The sequence below is a fragment of the Lepus europaeus genome, chromosome 11 (genome assembly GCF_033115175.1).
Source record: "Lepus europaeus isolate LE1 chromosome 11, mLepTim1.pri, whole genome shotgun sequence".
Taxonomy (NCBI): Eukaryota; Metazoa; Chordata; class Mammalia; order Lagomorpha; family Leporidae; genus Lepus; species Lepus europaeus.
The window spans coordinates 108,405,845-108,423,766 of NC_084837.1; the positions used below are offsets into that span (position 1 = coordinate 108,405,845).

Here is a 17,922-nt window from a genome sequence, read left to right on the forward strand (position 1 = left end):
GGTGGTGTAGAAAAGAGGTCAGGGAAACTGCCATCTGACCCCTAAGTTAAGGTTAGCACACACTCGGGAAAATGCTGGTCCATGGCTTTCTCCACTGCGGCTCCTTAATCATAGCTTTAATGATTAAGCTGCAAAGGCTCTGTGCTGCTGCTTCTCTCCTTGGCACCCAGGGTGATGTCATCGGTCATCGTGGAATTGTTTCCCCCATGAGCTTGGCTGCAGTCCTACTACGTAAGACTTTTTTAGAAATTTATTTATTTGAAAGATGGAGGATGGGCCCTGCACCCGCATGGGAGACCAGGAGAAGCACCTGGCTCCTGGCTTCGGATCAGCAAGATGCACCGGCCGCAGCGGCCATTGGAGGGTGAACCAACGGCAAAGGAAGACCTTTCTCTCTGTCTCTCTCTCTCACTGTCCACTCTGCCTGTCAAAAAAAAAAAAAAAAGATGGAGGAAAAGAGAGAGAGATCTTTCATCTGCTGGTTCACTCCCCATCCCCAAATGGCTACAATGCCAGAGAATGCACCAGGCAAAAGCCAGGAGCCAGGAGCTCCATCCAGGTCTCCTACATGAGTGGCTGGGACCCAAGCTCATGGCCACCTTCTGTTGTCTTACCAGGAGCGTTAGCAGGGAGCTGGATCGGAGGCGAAGCAGCCGGGACTTGAACCAGCGCTCCAATATTGGATGCTGGCATCACAGACAGCAGTGTAGCCCACTGTGTCATATTGTGTGCCCCTGTGAGACTTAAACAGGGTTAGACTTATCGCCCGATATGATCCAGATGCTCTCCGGGCTCAGAGGAAGCAGAGGGCACCAGTCCCATCCCACAGGTGGAGAAGGCCTCGCTATGGAAGCGCTTTTTGTCTTCAGAACTAGACCCTGATGGCAGCTTGAGAATGTTCCAGGCGTGCAGGCAGCCTAAGACTGCCCTGGACAGATGGACCCATCGGGCGCGATACCCAGCCAGCAAAGAAGACCGGGGAGGCAGGGGTCGGCCCAGCGAACCCCTCCTGGATTTGGTATCTGCAAGGGAAGTGCTTGGCTGTGCTGCAGTGGCCTCCACATTCCGCTCACTCCAGAGTCGGGGAATAACGGGGCCATTGGACCAGGCTGCTGCCTCCCTCCACAGCGGAGGAAAGAGGGAAAAACGTATCATTTGGGACTAAAACCAGACTGGCCAATGTCCACAGCCTGCGATCTACACTGACAAAGCGCACTCTTTGGGGAAGAAAGGTCTACGGAAGCTTCAAGACTCTCACAGTACAGGGAAAATGACACGTGGCTGAAGTCTGGCTTCCCCTGCCTGGGAGCTCTGTACTGTGACCTCTGTTTACGTGCGTGAATCGTTGGCACCTTTGGCTGCAGTAATCTAAGTAGCTATGCACCTGCAATAAACACACACACACACGTATGTTTGAATCAACACATCGGATGGTGCAGCCTCTTCGTGGGAGGCTTCTTCCTTTACCCCCTGAAATAAGTTCTATTGTACACAAATGTTCCTGAGCAGTGTGGTGTGTTTTTTTTGGTTTTGGTTTTGTGTTTTTGGTTCTCAGCTTTGTGGACAAGCAAACAGGTCAGGCAAGGAGGACAAAAAGGACAGAGAAGTGGACTTAGAAGGAAGAGGGGGTAACAGAGTGAGTTTTAAAAAAAATGTAGGTGATAGTATGAATGGATGTTCTAGAAGGAAAAGGATCTGTTTTCTGTTAAATAACATATCCCATTTATGGTAACAGTACTCAAAATAGTCAAGACAGGGGATCAGCCTAAACACCCACGAGTGGATGAATGGATGAAGAATCAGCAGTGTATCTATACCGTGGAATCGTACTCGCCACAACGCGCATGAAATCCTGTCATTGGTGACGAGGACGGGCTGACAGATGTCACTTAGAAGGAGAGACAAATCCCGGGAAGCTGCCCCATCGCTCTGACACTCTGGACAGCAGGAGGCTCCTTCACCCCCCTCCACTGTCTGGGTTCCTGCTGGGATCATGTGACCTGGAGCTCCTAATAAACATCTTTTGTAAGTTACAATTAAAAGAGAAGAAAGACAATTCCCAAAGCATCTCATTCTATGTGAAATCTAAAAGATCTCCTAGAGGCTGAGAGTTGTACAGTGATGAGCAGAGGCTGGGGCGGGACAGGGAGAAACGCTGAGGAGAGGCCAGCCAATGGTACAAAGTGCGCCTTGGCAGGAGCAATCAGTGGCGGTGGCCCCTTGCACAGTAAGCTCCGGGGAGCTAACACCAATAGAGCATGCAGCGCAAACAGCTAGAAGAGATTTCCAAGATTCTCAGGACAGAGAAAGGACGATTGTCTGAGGTGCTCGCTCCGCTAATTCTTCTGATTTGATCATCACATAATGTATCCATCCATGTAAACATCACATGGTATACCCATGTCCACATCACACAATGTATCCACATAAACATTATACAATGTATCCTTGCATTGAAGCAACACATCTCAACTCAGCAATCCAATAAAGTAAAAAAGAAAAAAAATACCCAAGGTCATCTCAGATCAGGAAGCTAAGGCCCCTGAGCCACAGGAGGCAGGAAGGACTTGGGGCCTGTCCTTAGGACCTTGGAGAGTAAAGACCGCAGGGAGGGAGCAGGTAGGGGAGGAAACATGCGCCCTGGAGCCTCAGAGGAGTTTTCCCTGCGAAATGCCTGGGAGTGGTCAAGGGAATTTTAGGAAGTGTGATGTCAAGCCACCTGCTTCCTGCTGTCTCTCATGCTATAGTTCTTTCATTGTGACTCCCGGGTCCCAGCACACGTACATTATGTTCTGTGTTTTGTGGGGGAAGGGGTAGGACAAGGAGCTGCTGGCCACGTGGGCAGAGCAGAGCGGCCACAGTGTGACCTTTGTGCTGCATGGGGCAGTGGCTGGAGGAGGAGATGGATTCTGATGGGCAGGGCAGGGCACCAACCAACGACAGGGGATGATGCTTGTGAAGAAGTTCCTTGCACAAGCCCCGCCTCCCCCGTCCTCCCACAGCCGCCTGGCTTGCAGCTCCTTCTTGCCCTTATATGGCCCTGCTTGGTCCAGAGGCGCAAGGGGCATCCCCAAGGCACACCTGCTTTGCAACTGCTCTCCTCTTTCATCCAGAAAGCCTGGGTTCTCGGCCTGCCTGTGCCAGATCCGTCCTTCTGGACTCAGGGGACTGAGCCCAGAGGAAAATGAAGTATTTGCTTCAAGGAGGAGGTGGGGGAGCAGCCCCCATCCCCCAGCAAAAAATGCGCTGCCAGCCAGCCGTATCCTCCGCTCTCTACAACCTTCAACTTCCTCTTATTAACCTGGCTCCGCCTCCCCGCCTTCACTCTCACCCTCTTCTCAATATTCTCCCCTCCCTGCACCCCAACTCCTCCGACATCAGCACTTGGGGTTGCTTACCCTCCCTGAGTTTTGCTAGCCTTCCAAAGGGATTGTTCTAGAAACTTCCACAGCCCATCCCACCGAGCCAGTGACAGCAGCCACCAGGGCAAGGATGGGAAAGAGCAGGCACGGGGGTTGACAGGCTCCCACAAGCCCTGTGACCTTGAGCAACTGCCCCCAGTTGTCGTGAGGAGTGGCTAAGGCACTTTTCATGCAAGAGCTTAGCACAGGTGTCTACCCAGGAAACCGGCTCAAGCCGGAGCCGCCACCTGTCACTCCATCTGCCTGCCTTCCAGGGGGTGCAGTGGGCGGCAGAGAAGGAGCAGGTGTAGGAAGTGCCTCAGCGACGAACCTGACTGTGCCTGGGACGTCAATTCACTGTTTCCGTTTCACCCCCACCCACACCAGCCCTTCGTGGGGGCCACCAAATGCAGCCTCAATTCCCAGCTCAGGAAACCTAGACTTGGAGACACTGGTTTCCCCAGAGGCTCCACGCCTAAGGAAGAGTGAAGAAACAGCAGCCAAGACCTCACGATCACACCTGCCTACCCCCAGTAGAAAGGATGACTACTGTGGACCCCTTGGGCTTGTGTAGACAACAAATGTGACCCTCCCCCCAAGCTGACCACAGGTGGTCTCTGGGCAGAGACCTTCACCCCTTCTCCTCCATGGAGTGACCCTCCAGGAACACAGGTGCTTACCCACCATGGGCAGTGTGGAGAACGAGCCACGGGAAAGGGCTGTGCACCCCCAAATGTTATGGGGAACCCAGAAGCCCGTGAGTTGGGACTGGACTTTGGGATCTGCCGAGCTTCAGCCCTGTCCCACCCTGAGTGCTAAGATTCCGCGCTCCCAGCTGTAGCAGGAGGAACCTGGGCTCTGCCCTCACAGATGCTACTGTGGATGCTCAACAGTGACCACACGTGACCTGGACACACCCTCTCACCTGGCCGCAGGCGGGCAAGGCGTGCCCAGGCAGGCTCGTGGCGTTCTCGGCCTCTGCCAGACTCTTCTGAGGGTCGCTGTCGCTTTTGAAGTATTTTCTGGGTGGAGGTTTGGGCTTGGAGGACGTAGGCTTCCTCACGAAAATCTCGAAGGATTTCTTCAGCCGCACTGGCGGGTGCTCGTCTGGGCTCTCAGGGAGGCGCGGGCTGTCCTGGGGTGGCCTGGACGAGGCCGGGGGAGAAGCCCCTGGCTCCTGGCTCAGGCGCAGGCTGGGGCTGTGCCTGCTGACTTCTTGATCGGAGGGCTGCTGCACTGTGCCGCCGCCGCCGCTGCTGGGGCTGCCCCCCGGGGACCCGGACATGTAGCTGCTGTCGCTGCTGGAGCGGATCATGACCTTCTGCGCCCTGCGGTGCGGGGGCGCCGAGGTCTTCTCCCGCTCCTTCTCCAAGGTGGGCCGCCCGTGCCAGCTGCTCTCCAGCCTCTTGACACCTGCACAGGAGCACAGGGAGACGTCCACAGCTGAGCCTCCCCTGGGACCGGTGCAGCCCCTCTGGGTCTGCAGGCCAGCAGTTTGGTCCCTTAAGAACTCTATGACTTCAGGCCTTTGGGAAAATCATCCCACTTTTATTTTATTATCTATTTGAAAGGTACAACCGAAAGAGGGTGGGGGGAATCTTTCATTTGCTAATTCATTGCTCAAATGTCCACAACAGCTGAGACTGGGCCAGGGTGAACCCAGGAGCCCAGAACTCCATCCAGGTCTTCCATGGGAGTGGCAGGGAACCAAGCACCTGGGCCAATTTCCACTGCTTTCCTAAGCCCATTTGCAGGAAGCTGGGTTGGAAGCAGAGCAGCTGGGACTTGAACCAGCACTCTGCCACGTGGTGATGGCACTGAAAATGGTGACTTGACTCACTGCGTCACCCCATCCAACCCTTCGGAGCTGCAGTGGTGCATGTGGGATGCCAGTCTGATGGCGGAGGCTCTCACGCCCCCAGGGGACTGCCTCAGCTATACACAGCCACCTTGTCTAGCGACCCAGGGAGAGGGGCCAAGTGTGAAATCAAAGAGTTCATGGAAAATGGAATTTAAAGATAAACTTATTTTGGTGCAAAAATTCTGAAATTGGGTATCTTCAGAAACTTTGTAGAAATGTTGGGGGGGGGGACCCTATGTATCAATTTCAGAAAAACTGCACCCAAAGCAGCCAGGTGCATGTCTCCGCTCTACTCCTCCCTCTGCCCGGTCCTGCAGCCTGCCCACCTTCTCACAGGTGTTGACCCCAGAATACCTCCCAAAAAACACCCTGTGTGCTAAACCCCCTCTCAGAGCTGGCTTCCTGGGGAAGCGAATCCTCAACACTCCATTTCCACACCTGTAAAATGGAGATTAAAAATCCCAGCAACCTTGAAGCTTAATATCAGGGAGAGGCAGCACCTGTGCAGGTCCCTTGAGCCTCATCCTGCAAGGCTACGTTTTCTTTCCAGATGAAGGCAAAGCAAGGCCAGAAGGCCACTGTGTCCTGGCTGGACCCTGCCTTCTCCTCTCCTTCCAGTCCCGGCCCTTCTTCCTGGTTCTTGGCTCCCACCCCACCAGTTTCCTGCTCTAGGGAACCCTTGAGAGCCCCTTCTCTCCAGCAGTAAATGATCAAAGCGCGTCTTTCCTAGAATCACCGCTCACGGGAGTGGGAAGAGTCCTGGTCTCCTTGAACTCCAGTTCATTCTGAGAGGCTGGGAGAGCCAGGAGGGTCCCACAGGCTGTGGGAGACGCTCAAGGCCAGCTAAACTCATAACCCAAATCCTCTTTAGAGGAAAAAAATCCTCTTGCTTTTTTCAACCATAAAATAAATGCATCCTCCTTAGAAAAAACTCAGTCAGGGCTGGTGTTGTGTTGTAGCAGGTTAAGCATCCCATATGGGTGTTGGTACAAGACCCAGCTGCTCCATTTCTGATCCAGCTCTTTGCTGTGGCCTGGAAAAGCAGTAGAAGATGGCCCAAGTGCTTGGGCCCCTGCACCCATGTGGGAGACCCAGAGGAAGCTCCCGGCTCTTGGCTTAGGCCTGGCCCAGTCCCGGCTATTGTGGCTATCTAGGTAGTGAACTAGCAGATGGAAGATCTCTCTCTCTCTCTCTCTCTCTCTCTCTCTCTCTCTCTCTCTGTTCTCCTTTGTCTGTAATTCTGCCCTTCACATAAATACAAAATGAATCTTAAAAAAAAAAAAAACTCAGTCACAAAAAGAAGTGAAAGTGAAAATTCACCTGCGGTCCTCTCAGCCGGAAATAACCAGAGCCATGTTTGGATGGGTTTCTCTACAACTTCGCCTGAGAACATTCACACACCTGTAGGGCTGGTGGAGGCAGACACAACATGGTTGAGATTAACCTGTGTGCTCTGCCTTTGGAATGCATGCTTTCCCAGGCCACTTACCCACCTTGGCAGTGTCCATGCTAATGGCTGCGTGTTGTTCCATCATATGACTGTTCCGTGATGACTTGGCCAATGGCAGCAGGGTCCCTATCTCAGATCCTCTGTGCCCTGGGGCTGTGACTTTGGGTAAAGGAGCCCTGCAGGGCATTTTTCCTCTAAATTGTGCCTAACATTTAGATGTGCCGAGTTAGTCGAATCATGCCCGAATGAATGTTAATTTGATTTCCCAAGCTTCTAACGTTGTAGAGTAGGCGTTGCAAATTCCATTGTCTGTAGGGCAGTGGTATGACTGGCAACCTGTCATAAACTAAACGGAATGCTGAAGTCTTCCAGGTTTAAAACGAGTCAAAATGAGATGCTGTTCAAATTGTGTGCTTTCCCAACAAAGCTAACACGTGAGCCAGAGTGAGCGAGTGGGCTGGGGGCCCTGGACCCTTGCCCATGCACCATGGTTGGCTACGATGGCTGCTCTCACTGTCTGTGGAATTGGTAATGAGTTAATTGCTGGCTCTGGGCTTTGTAAGAAGGCTGAAGTACGTCAAGTCCACACCCACCGTTGCCCGTACCTTCCAGACTCCACTGGTGCCTCTCCTTTCCAAACTTGAAGTTCTCCACCGCCTGAGCCACAGCTTCCTTGAGTTGCTGTTCAGACACCTAGAAAACAGCAGCCACCTCTTCAAGCACACAGTGGAAACTCCTGCGTGGAGCTCTGCATCGTGTGTACCTGGGTACTGGGATTCCGCTCTCTTTCTTTCCACCCCATTCTGTAGACAGCTGACAAGCTCCAATTCCAGGAACACCCTGGGCATCAATAGTTCCCTGGTGCCTTCTAGACAAAGTCCAAGGTCTGGTAAGGTGGCCCCTCCCAACTCTCCAACCTTCTCCCCATGACTTGTTGTCAAACTCACTTCTTGCACAGTCAGCACTCCAGGGTTCACCTCCATGAGCTCCTCCATTGTTGGCAACGCTCTCATGATCATCATGATCATCACCAACATCATCAACATTAACGTCAACAGTATCATAACACTCACCATCACCATTACCCCTTCTGTGTTGTGCCTCACAGGCCAACGTCTCTTTTGAGAAATAATGAATTGTATCAAGTGGTAGAGTCAAACCAACTTACGTTCAAGTCCCAGGTCCTCCCCCTTCAACTTGGACACCTGTAGACAAATTACTTAACCTTCTAGGCCTAAATGTATTCCTCTGTGAAATAATGGCAAGAGAAAAAACTGTTTCCTTTAAGAACAGAGGATTGTTTGAAAATAAATTATTTGATACCAAAAGAATAGAAAAAAGAAAAAATAGATACATTGATCTACATCAAAATTAAAAACCGCATACAATCAACAAAGTGCAAACTCTACCCATGGAATGAGAGAAAATACTTGCAAATATGGTAAATTCCTAATATAGAAAGAACTATAATTCAACAACAAAAACCAAACAACCCTATTTAAAAGTGGACAAACAACTTGAATAGACATTTCACTGGAGAAGATGTAAAAATGGAAAATAAACACATGAAAAGATGCTCAACACTATTAATCATGAAGGAAATGCAAACCACAACCACCATATGACAGGGAGATACCATTATATATCCATCAGGATGTCTGCTATAAAAAATAATAAAACAAAACAAAACAATAAAACCAATTATTGGCAAAGATGTGGAGAAACTGGAATCCTCTTGCTCTGTTGATGGGAACATGAGATGGTGCAACTCTGACAGAAACCAGGATGGGGTTCCTTGAAATATTAAAAATGCAATTACCATGTTACCCCGCACTTCCGCTTCTGGGTATAAACCCAAAAGAATTACAATCAGTATCTCAAAGAGACAACTGTATCCATGTTCCTTGCAACATTATTGCAACAATCAAATGTTAGAAGCAACTCAAGTCTCCATCAACCAATGAATGGATAAACACAGTGTGGTGGATGCCTTCAGTGGAGTGTGACTTAGGCTTGAAAAAGAAGGCCACAATAGGCTACTAGATAAATGAATTTGGAGGACATCTCGCTGAGTAAAATAAGCCAGCCACGAAGGGACGAACTTAGTAGCGTTTCACTTAGGTGAGGCAGGCAGAATAGTCAAAATCAGAGACAGGAAGCAGAATGCTGGTTACCAGGGCTGATAGTTTTGTTTAATACATCCAGAGTTTCAGTTTTATAAGATGGGAAGATTCCTAGAGATAGTAGTGACTTTTTTAATGCTACGAAACTGTACACTTCAGCGGGATCATAGGGTAAATTTTATGCTGAGTGTATGTCACCACAATGACAGAAACAGAAAATCCATCCCATAAAGTGCTGGGCACGCTGCCTGGCAAGTGGTAAACCCTCAATACAAGTGCAGTGCCATCAGCAGCAGTTCTGTAAGGCAAAGACCACACCCCCAACTCAGAGTGGAGAAGCAGGGGTTCTGTGAGGTTAGACACATTGCCCGGCGTCACCAAGAGCAACCAGCAGACCAGATAGGAGCTGGGCATTCTGCTAGTAAGCCCGGGGCTCTCTCCTCTCTCCCCTGAGCCATCCTGGCCCACGGGGCTTCCCACACGTGCAATGCCTTTGCCTCTCTGTCGCCCCAGATCCTGCTTGTGCTGCTTGGTCTGGGCCCCTCGCCCCTGAGAGTCTCCCCGCATCTGCCTCATCTCTCCAGCCAGCATGCAAGCTCTCTAGAGCCAGGGATCAGCATGGGTCTCCTATCCTGATCCTCTTGCCCAGTCCTCAAGGCAGCAAGAAGCATGGCTGAATCCACGCGGACCCGTTCTTCCTGCGTTTGAGTCACATGACGCCAGGTGTGTGTTACTCTTCCCCATTTCCCACTCAGTCCTGTCTTTGCTGGGAGTCTGGCATCAGTGAGCTAAGAGCTTCTGCTCTCATGGGTTTGGGTCTGGGCTTCTCCCCACAGCAGCTCCACCAGGGAGCAAGTTCCTTCTCTTTCCTAAGCCTCAGTTTTTCCATCTATGAATTGGGGGTGGGGGTGGAAATCACACGGTCTTCATAAGATTGTACAACACCTAAATGGCAAACATTACATAAGTAAACCATGACGGTGACTGCCACCAAGTTCCCCAAAGTGATCTCACCTGGGCGAGGCTTCCACTCATAGGTGTAACTCCCACCTGGATGTCACTGACAGTTTCAACCAACCCCAGACCTAACCCTGTACTGGGCATCTGCAGGTGGAAATTCCCTCTCACTGGACTGGGGTCGCTGTCAGCCCTTCCAAGCCCACTCCCCTTCTTCTGTTCTCTGTCCTGGTCATGCTGTTCCCATCACCCCATCTTCCAACCTGCTTCTGTCTCACTTCCAGCCAGCAGACGTCGCTGTCTGTACCCAAGTGTTGCCTCCTCTTGCTCCAACTGCCCCATGCTCCTCCCTTCACCCTGTGCAGTTCAGGCCTCCACCATCTGTTTCCTTCCTCTTACCAACTCCACACTCCACCCAGTCCACTCTGTCCTCCGCAGGGCAATCCAAGGTTAAGAGAAATAAAACACAAACACGTTCCATCTACAGCTCTGGCCCTCCCATAGTTTCTCACTATACACAGAACAAAATGCAAATTCTGGCTCCATCTAGGAAGCCCTCGAAAGCATCAACTCAATGCCTCACCAACCTCCCCTGTCCACCAGGGTCATCTGGGACCCAACACCCCAGCCCCACATGACCCACCTGGCTCTTTCTATGACACGTCCCTGCCTACGTCTACCTTGGAATGCTGGGTCCCCATGGCCTGGCATGAGCTTCCTCAAATTCTTTGCCTGGAGAAAATTAATCTAGGTAAGAGAGTGCTTCAGAAAGTTCATGGACAATGTGTATCAGGGGGGCCGGCGTTGTGGTGTAGTGGGTTAGTGACACTGCATCCCATACGAGCACCAGTTCAAGTCCCAGATGCTCCACTTCCAATCCAGCTCCCTGCTACTGCACCTGAGAAAGCAGCAGAAGATTCTCCAAGTGCTTGGGCCACTGAGACCCATGTGGGAGCCCTGGAGGGAGTCCCAGGCTCCTGGTTGTAGCCTGTCTGGCCCCAGTGCTGCTGCAGCCATTTGAGGAATGAACCAGCAAGGGGAAGACCTCTCTCTCTCTCTCTCTCTCTCTCCTCTCTCTCCTTCAAATAAATAAGTAAATCTTAAAAATTAAATAATAGTTTAAAAAAGAAAATAGATTAAAATTTTTTGCAACCGAAAACTTAGTTTTTTCCCATAAACTTTTTGTAGCACTCTCGTTGTCTCGCTTTATAACCCCTTCCCTGCTTGTATTCCCGAGTCCCCTTAGTCTCGCCTCTCTGTATTCCATTCAGTTCTATGTCAATCTCTTTATGGAAGCCAGAAGCTTCTAGAAGGCAGGTCCATGCACTTGCCAGTTTCCAGATTCTCAGCACAGAGCTCCAAATAGCACCTACTAGCTGGGATCCTGGATCTCTGCTTCCTTGCCCCGGAACATAGAGCTCAGTTGCAAAGAGTTCCCGTAAGCCAATGCCAGCTGCCTATGACGTCTAGGAATGAGGTGATAACTCTCTGCTGCCGACATCTGTTGCCATAGAGACTGGGAACGGGCTCTTGGGAATTCAGGCCCAAACCCAGAAAAGCCTCTGTCTTCATCCATTTCTTCTTCCAATTTTGGCACAGAGAGAGTGAGCGTGGACGGACAGAGTAAGCCGGGAGGTGTTACCTGGGGGTCTGGATGTCGGCTGACAATGATGGGGACTGGACCGGGACTGCAGTGGCTCAGGATGGCGTAGACCTCATTGAGAGTCAGGCAGTGCACAGGGGTGTCGTTGATCTCCACGATCTCATCGCCACACCTGCCAGGGCACAGCAGGAAGCCGTCAGAGAGCCGATCCCTGCGGCCTCGGAGGGTCGCTCTTGGGCTACCCCTGGCTGGGCTGCTGAGATCTAAAACATCAGTAAGTGGAGCTGCCTACCACCTTGACCTAAACTCAGAACACAGCAGCCTCAAGAACTGCTTTTCTCACTGCGTGACCAGGCAGTGGCAGGTGTATCACACCCGTAGCTGGCTCACATGAGCCAAAGGTTGTTTGGAAACCCTCCTTTTCCCACTCAGCTGCACCCAGTCAAAACAGGGGCACGTGGCTGCATCAATTTGACCGATTTAACCTTGAGCAAACGCACCGTGGTTGTCCCCTCTTTGGGGGCCTTGGTGTCCTTGTAGATAATAGCTAGAATGGTTAGGAGGACAGATGAGACAGGACATACTCAAAGGTAGTGAAGGAACAACAGGAAATAAGGAGAAGGGTGGGCATTGTGGCGAGGGACCAGAGTTTGAAAAACAAGGCTCGGGGCCATGCCAGGATCCCTCTTAGCATCTCCTCTGCAGGCCCATCTCCTGACTCCCCAAGGTCTCCCTTCCCTGCCTCCAAATCGGGGTCTACTCCAAAACAGGAGTGAGGACCTACCGGAGCCGTCCGTCCAGATGCGCCACAGAGCCTGGTGACAGTGTGTGCACGAAAATGCCCGAGATGCACTGGAAGTACGGGACGCTGCACAGGCCGATGCCCAGGCCGACGCCAGCCTCTGCAAAGCAGGACGGGGTGGAGGGTGAGAGACCAGTTATCCAGCTTCCCCGGGGGCGCACTAGTTCAGCGGACCCTGTCGGGGACCAGTCAATGCCCCAGGGTCCCTGTTATCTCTGAGCTTTCACTCCACCCACATTCACGGAGCATCCACGGTGTGCAGGCACTGCTTAGGGTCAGAACAGCATCCAAAGGAAGACAAAGGGTGGTGAGGTCAAGGGGGAAAGGAAGTGACACAGCTGGCTGCTGTGCACGGCCAGCAACAGGAATAAGGAGACGAGGTCAGAGGACCTTGTTGAGCAAGACCGTGGTGGCTGGACCCGTGCTGCCGGTGAAGATGGAGTGAGATGTGTGTGTGTGCAGAGCACATGTGGAAGGGAGAGTTGGTGAGGGATGGAATGCAGAGATCCAACACATGAAAATAGTGGCAGGCATTTGCAGAACTGTTAAGACACTATCCACAGGGCCAGCGCTGTGGCATAGTGGGTAAAGTGGGCACCTGCAGTGCCAGCATCCCATATGGGTGCTGGTTCAAGTCCCGGGTGCTCCTCTTCCGACCCAGCTCTCTGCTATGGCCTGGGAAAGCAGCAGAGGATGGCCCAAGTGCTTAGGCCCCTGCACCCATGTGGGAGACCTGGAAGAAGCTCTTGGCTCCTGGCTTCAGATCAGCACAGTGCCTGCCATTGCAGCAATTTGTGGAGTGAACCATCAGATGGAAGACCTCTCTCTCTCTCTGCCTCTGCCACTCTGTAACTCTGACTTTCAAATAAGTAAATAAATCTTTGAAAAAAAAATGACGCTACCCACATCCCATATCGGAGAGCCTGGGTTCAAATCCCAACTCCATTCCCCATTCCAGCTTCCTGACCAATATGCCACTTGGGAGGCAGCTGGTGATAGCTCAAATACTTAGGCTCCTGCCACCACATGGGAGACCTGGACTGCATCTTGACTATGCTGGCTGGGTGTGAATGGGCTATCCTGCGCTTCTATAAACTTCTATAATAAACAAACAGGACAGGGCTTCACTGCCCAGCCAGGCCCAGCCCAGCCCAACAAATAATAATAATATAATAATATATAATATAATATAATAATAATAAAATAACCAGCAAATAAATGACAATGCCCTGCCCTGCCCTGCCCTGCCCAGGAGACCCCGCCCACAGTGAGACCTTTCTTCAGAGACACCTCCACCATGATTCTGTAGTTGGGTTTGATGGTGCTGCTGCCAGGGGACGCGGGGCTGTCCAGGGCGAAGCCACTGCTGTCCTTGGCCACACAGGTGCTGGAGCTCAGGGAGCGGCTCAGCGGTGGGGAGAGCTGGCTGCACAGCGCAGGCGGCACCGTCAGGCGGGTCCTCACGGTGAGGGTGAGGAGCCCCTTTTTGGCTTGCTGGAAGGCAAGTGGGGGAGGGGGAGAGAGAGAGAGAGGGAGGGAGGGGGAGAGGGAAAGAGAGAGAATGAATGAATGTATATTCAAATATATGACATATTTTAGACCTATCATATATACAAGAGTACTCTGGAAACTTGGCGGGAAATGGAATTAAAACCTCAGTCTGTTTTGGTACAAAACATTTTGAAGCCCATGTATAGGAAAGGTCTTTAGAGCACTCATGGAGGAGCAGGTGTTGGGGCTTAATGGGTTAAGCCACCAGTTGTGATATGGGTACCCCACATCTGAGTGCCAGTCCAAGTCCCTGGTGCTCCACTTCTGATCCAGCTCCCCGCTAATGCACCAGGGAAGGCAGCGGAAGATGGCCCAAGTACTTAGGTCCCTGCTATCCATGTGCGAGACCAGGATGGAGTTCCTGCATCCTGGCTTCTGCCTGACCCAGCCCTGGTCGTTGCAGCCAGAACTTCAAGGGTGGCTCATGTTGGATGCTGGTTTCACAGACGGCAGCTTAACGTGTTGCGCCAAAATGCCGGCCCCTGCACTGTTATTGTCTGAGTACAGGTCTAACACTGTTCCAAAGTCAACATCAGCCAGCTTTCCCATGGACAGGGTTCCATGCTTTTGAATTCACAGGTTTGGGCACAGGAAGATGACGCTGGGGGCGTGGTTGCTGAGCCTGAAGGCCCCGGAGATTGGGCGATGCTGATAAGAAACACTCACCTTGAACTTCTGCAAGGCATCCTGGTGCGTTAGCCCAGCCATGGACTCCCCGTTGAGTTCCAGAATTTCATCACCTGTTGAGAGACAGGAAGTTGTGGCTAAGAAGAGCGGTGCCCAATCGAGGGACATCATCGTAACCTTGGACTCTACTCTTCCCCCCTGCACAGATGTGGGGGGTTCACACTGGCCACCCGGGAAGCAGGCAGGGCAGACACGGTGGCCTCCTCCGGCACCTCCTACCTTCCAGGATGAAATCAAGGCCTGGCCTCACCTGGTTCCTGCCCCTCTCCTTGCTTCACCTCCATGCCCCCTGCCTCCTACCCCGGCCCCTAACCTGGGGTCTCATCGAGTATCATTTCCTGATGCAATGCGACCTGCACCTTCCACAGTGGTCTCTGCAGCCCAGTGTCTACTCTCCTACCCTCTTTGCCTGCTCCTTCTTAATCTTCCAGGCCAGGCTTCCCTTAGCTGCTTTGTGTGCTCCTGGAACCCGGTACCTACGACTGTCACAGCGCTCGTCATCAAGGCTGATAATCAGTGACCTGCGGAAGTCACTCCCTGGAGAGCAGGACTGGGTCCTGTCAGACGATACCTCCCCAGAGCCAGTTCTGGGGAAGTCTACACTGCGGTCCTGGATGGGGCTCATGTGATCCTCCTAGGATGCGATGCAGGCCTCGTTTTACAGATATGAAGGAAGCTGAACGTGGAGAAGTCCCAAATGATATGGCAAAGAGGGTCACGGTGCAGGTTCTTGGGCTCCAAGTCCTTTCTTCACAAACACTACACCAGAAACACATTCTTGTGTGGATGAAAGCCCCATTCTCCCCCACTCAATCTGGAATATACACAGGGAGCATCTACTGTGTATTCAGCGTGTGCTGGGCAACTCATATGCGAGCAGTATTTTCTTTCTTTCTTTTTTCTTTTTTTTTTTGACAGGCAGAGTGGACAGTGAGAGAGAGAGGCAGAGAGAAAGGTCTTCCTTCCGTTGGTTCACCCCTCAATGGCTGCTGTAGCCGGCGTGCTGCACCGATCCGAAGCCAGGAGCCAGGTGCTTCTCCTGGTCTCCCATGCAGGTGCAGGGCCCAAGCACTTGGGCCATCCTCCACTGCCCTCCTGGGCCACAGCAGAGAGCTGGACTGGAAGAGGAGCAATTGGGACAGAATCCGGCGCCCCGACCGGGACTAGAACCCGGTGTGGTGGCGCCGCAGGCGGAGGATTAGCCTAGTGAGCTGCGGCGCTGGCTGTGAGCAGTATTTTCACAGTGGCTTCTCCATTGGGATTATATTCCATTGTAGATAATCCATCCTTTTTCTCTTGTTGCCTCCATTTTTTTTTTTCTCTGTGATTCTGATATTCTGCAGTCTCGCTGTGATGTGCCAGGATGGAAGGATTCTGAGCCACAATCTCTGTTGTCTACCACCTTTCTCCTCTCACTAGATTCTCTCAAATTTCCATTAGACATTTCAGACCTTTCCAACGTACTCGCCATGATCCTTTAATGATAATTTTTTTCTTCTCTGTTTCTGTGTGCACTGCTGGATAATTTCTACTTCACTGATTCTCCTTACAGCTGCATCTAATCTGCTGTTTAGCACATTGTTGAGTTTTTAAAATTAAATTTATTTATTTATTTGAAAGGCAGAGAGAGAGGGAGATGGAGGGGGAGAGAGAGAGATTAACTTCCTATCCACTGGTTCTATCCACCCCCCAAATGACTGTAACTAATGGAGCTGGGCTAATCTGAAGCCAGGAGCCAGGAGCTTCTTCCAGGTCTCCCACATGGGTGTAGGGGCCCAAGGACTTGGGCCATCTTCTACTGCTTTCCCAGGCCATAGCAGAGAGCTGGATCAGAAGTGGAGCAGCTGGGACTCGAACTGGCACCCACATGGGATGTCGGCACTGCAGGCAGTGGCCTCACCTGCTACTACACAGTGCTGACCTCAATTTGATTTTTTAATTGAAATTTTTTAAATTTAACTGATTTTTTTATTTTCAGAAGTTATTTTTTTCAAACCCACCTAGTGCTTTCATTGTGTTCTTTCCTTATAGCTTATGTTACTTATTATAAATTCTTTTTAACGATTTATTTTATTTATTTGAAAAACAGAGTTACAGAGAGAAGTAGAGCCAGAGAGAGAGAGAGAGAGAGAGGTCTTCCATTCCATTGGTCTACTCCCCAAATAACCTCGATGACCAGATCTGAGCTGATCCAAAGCCAGGAGCCAGGAGCTTCCTCCAAGTCTCCCACATGGGTACAGGTGCCCAAGGACTTGGGTCATCCTCCACTGCTTTCTCAGGCTATAGCAGAGAGCTGGATTGGAAGAGGAGCAGGCAGGACTCGAACCAGTGCCCATACGGTAGGCCGGTGCTGCAGGCTGAGGTTTTAACCCACTGCACCACAGTGTTGGCCCTTTATTATATTTTCAAAAACAAATTTAAGCATAGAAATTATATGATCTCTCCTATGTTGTTGTTTTACCTTAGGTTTTGAGGGTCAATACTCTTTCCTGCTGTTTTTGTTTATCTACTTTACTAGTACATATTCCCTGATACAGTATTTGATTCTTTTTTAAAAAATATTTATGTATTTGAAAGGCAGAGTTTACAGATAGAGATAGACAAACAGAGAGAAAGAGAGAGAGAGAGAGAGAGAGAGAGAAAGAAGAGATAGAGAGAGGTCTTCTATCTGCTGGTTCATTCCCCAGATGGCTGCAATGGCCAGGGCTGGGCCAGGCTGAAGCCCGGAGCTTCTTCCAGGTCTCCCAGTGGGGTTCAGGGGCCCGAGTACTTGGGTCATCTTCATCTTTCACTGCTCCAGGTACATTAGCAGAGAGCTGGATCGGAAGTGGAGCAGCCGGGACTCAAACCAGTGCCCATATGGGATGCCGGCATCTCAGGTGGCTGCTTAACCTGCTGTACCACAACGCTGGCCCCAACGTTTGTTTCTTATTGTGAAATTATTTTTCAGCATACTCTATTCTGCTGTAGGATTCCCCTAAGACTTAGGTCACTGCCATTTGTTTCTGTTTCCTCCCCAAGTCACCCCAAGAATTTCAGGGGTCGGGACTAGCTTCTGCATCCACCTCCAAGCTTGGGGATCTGTGTGCCCTACAAGGACTACAAAGGTGGCCTGCACGCTCGTACGCGAGGCGGGCCTTGGGATTCACTTGCATCAGGAGCGATGGGCAAAGTTGTTTCCTTGTTAGTGGCCCGTTAGCCTTCCACGAGGGGCTGCTCCTCTGCTATCAAGGCTTCATGCAGTTTCTCAGGGCCTCATGTGGACCCAAACCCTGTCCCCTGTCCCCTGTCCCTAGGTGGCACTTGTATCCTAGCGCCTGTCCCCGTGGGTCTACGAACAGTCAGCAGTTCCAGGCCTCCTGAATTTGTCACACTTAGATTTCGTTTCTGTGTTTTCTGGCGGCTGGGCATGTACATTTCTTTTTTGGGTTTGGATGTCCTCTTTTACCCAACCTGTGTGTGTGTGTGTGTGCTGGAAATAGCAGGT

The 17,922-nt window shown here is 51.3% G+C and overlaps 1 protein-coding gene across 5 annotated transcripts in view; it reads right to left on the reverse strand.

Moving 5' to 3' along the window:
- IL16 (interleukin 16) overlaps positions 1-17,922 on the reverse strand; it is a 128,599-nt gene that overhangs the window by 14,051 nt on the left and 96,626 nt on the right. For 4 of the 5 annotated variants that reach the window (XM_062206335.1, XM_062206338.1, XM_062206337.1 and 1 more), the window contains 6 exons: positions 14,415-14,488; positions 13,472-13,691; positions 12,180-12,297; positions 11,435-11,567; positions 7,306-7,405; positions 4,327-4,814 (listed from right to left, as the gene is read on the reverse strand). In XM_062206335.1, coding sequence (XP_062062319.1) covers positions 4,327-4,814; positions 7,306-7,405; positions 11,435-11,567; positions 12,180-12,297; positions 13,472-13,691; positions 14,415-14,488 — 1,133 coding nt within the window. The remainder of the gene's footprint in view (positions 1-4,326; positions 4,815-7,305; positions 7,406-11,434; positions 11,568-12,179; positions 12,298-13,471; positions 13,692-14,414; positions 14,489-17,922) is intronic. The other variant, XM_062206336.1, reaches the window with a different exon arrangement.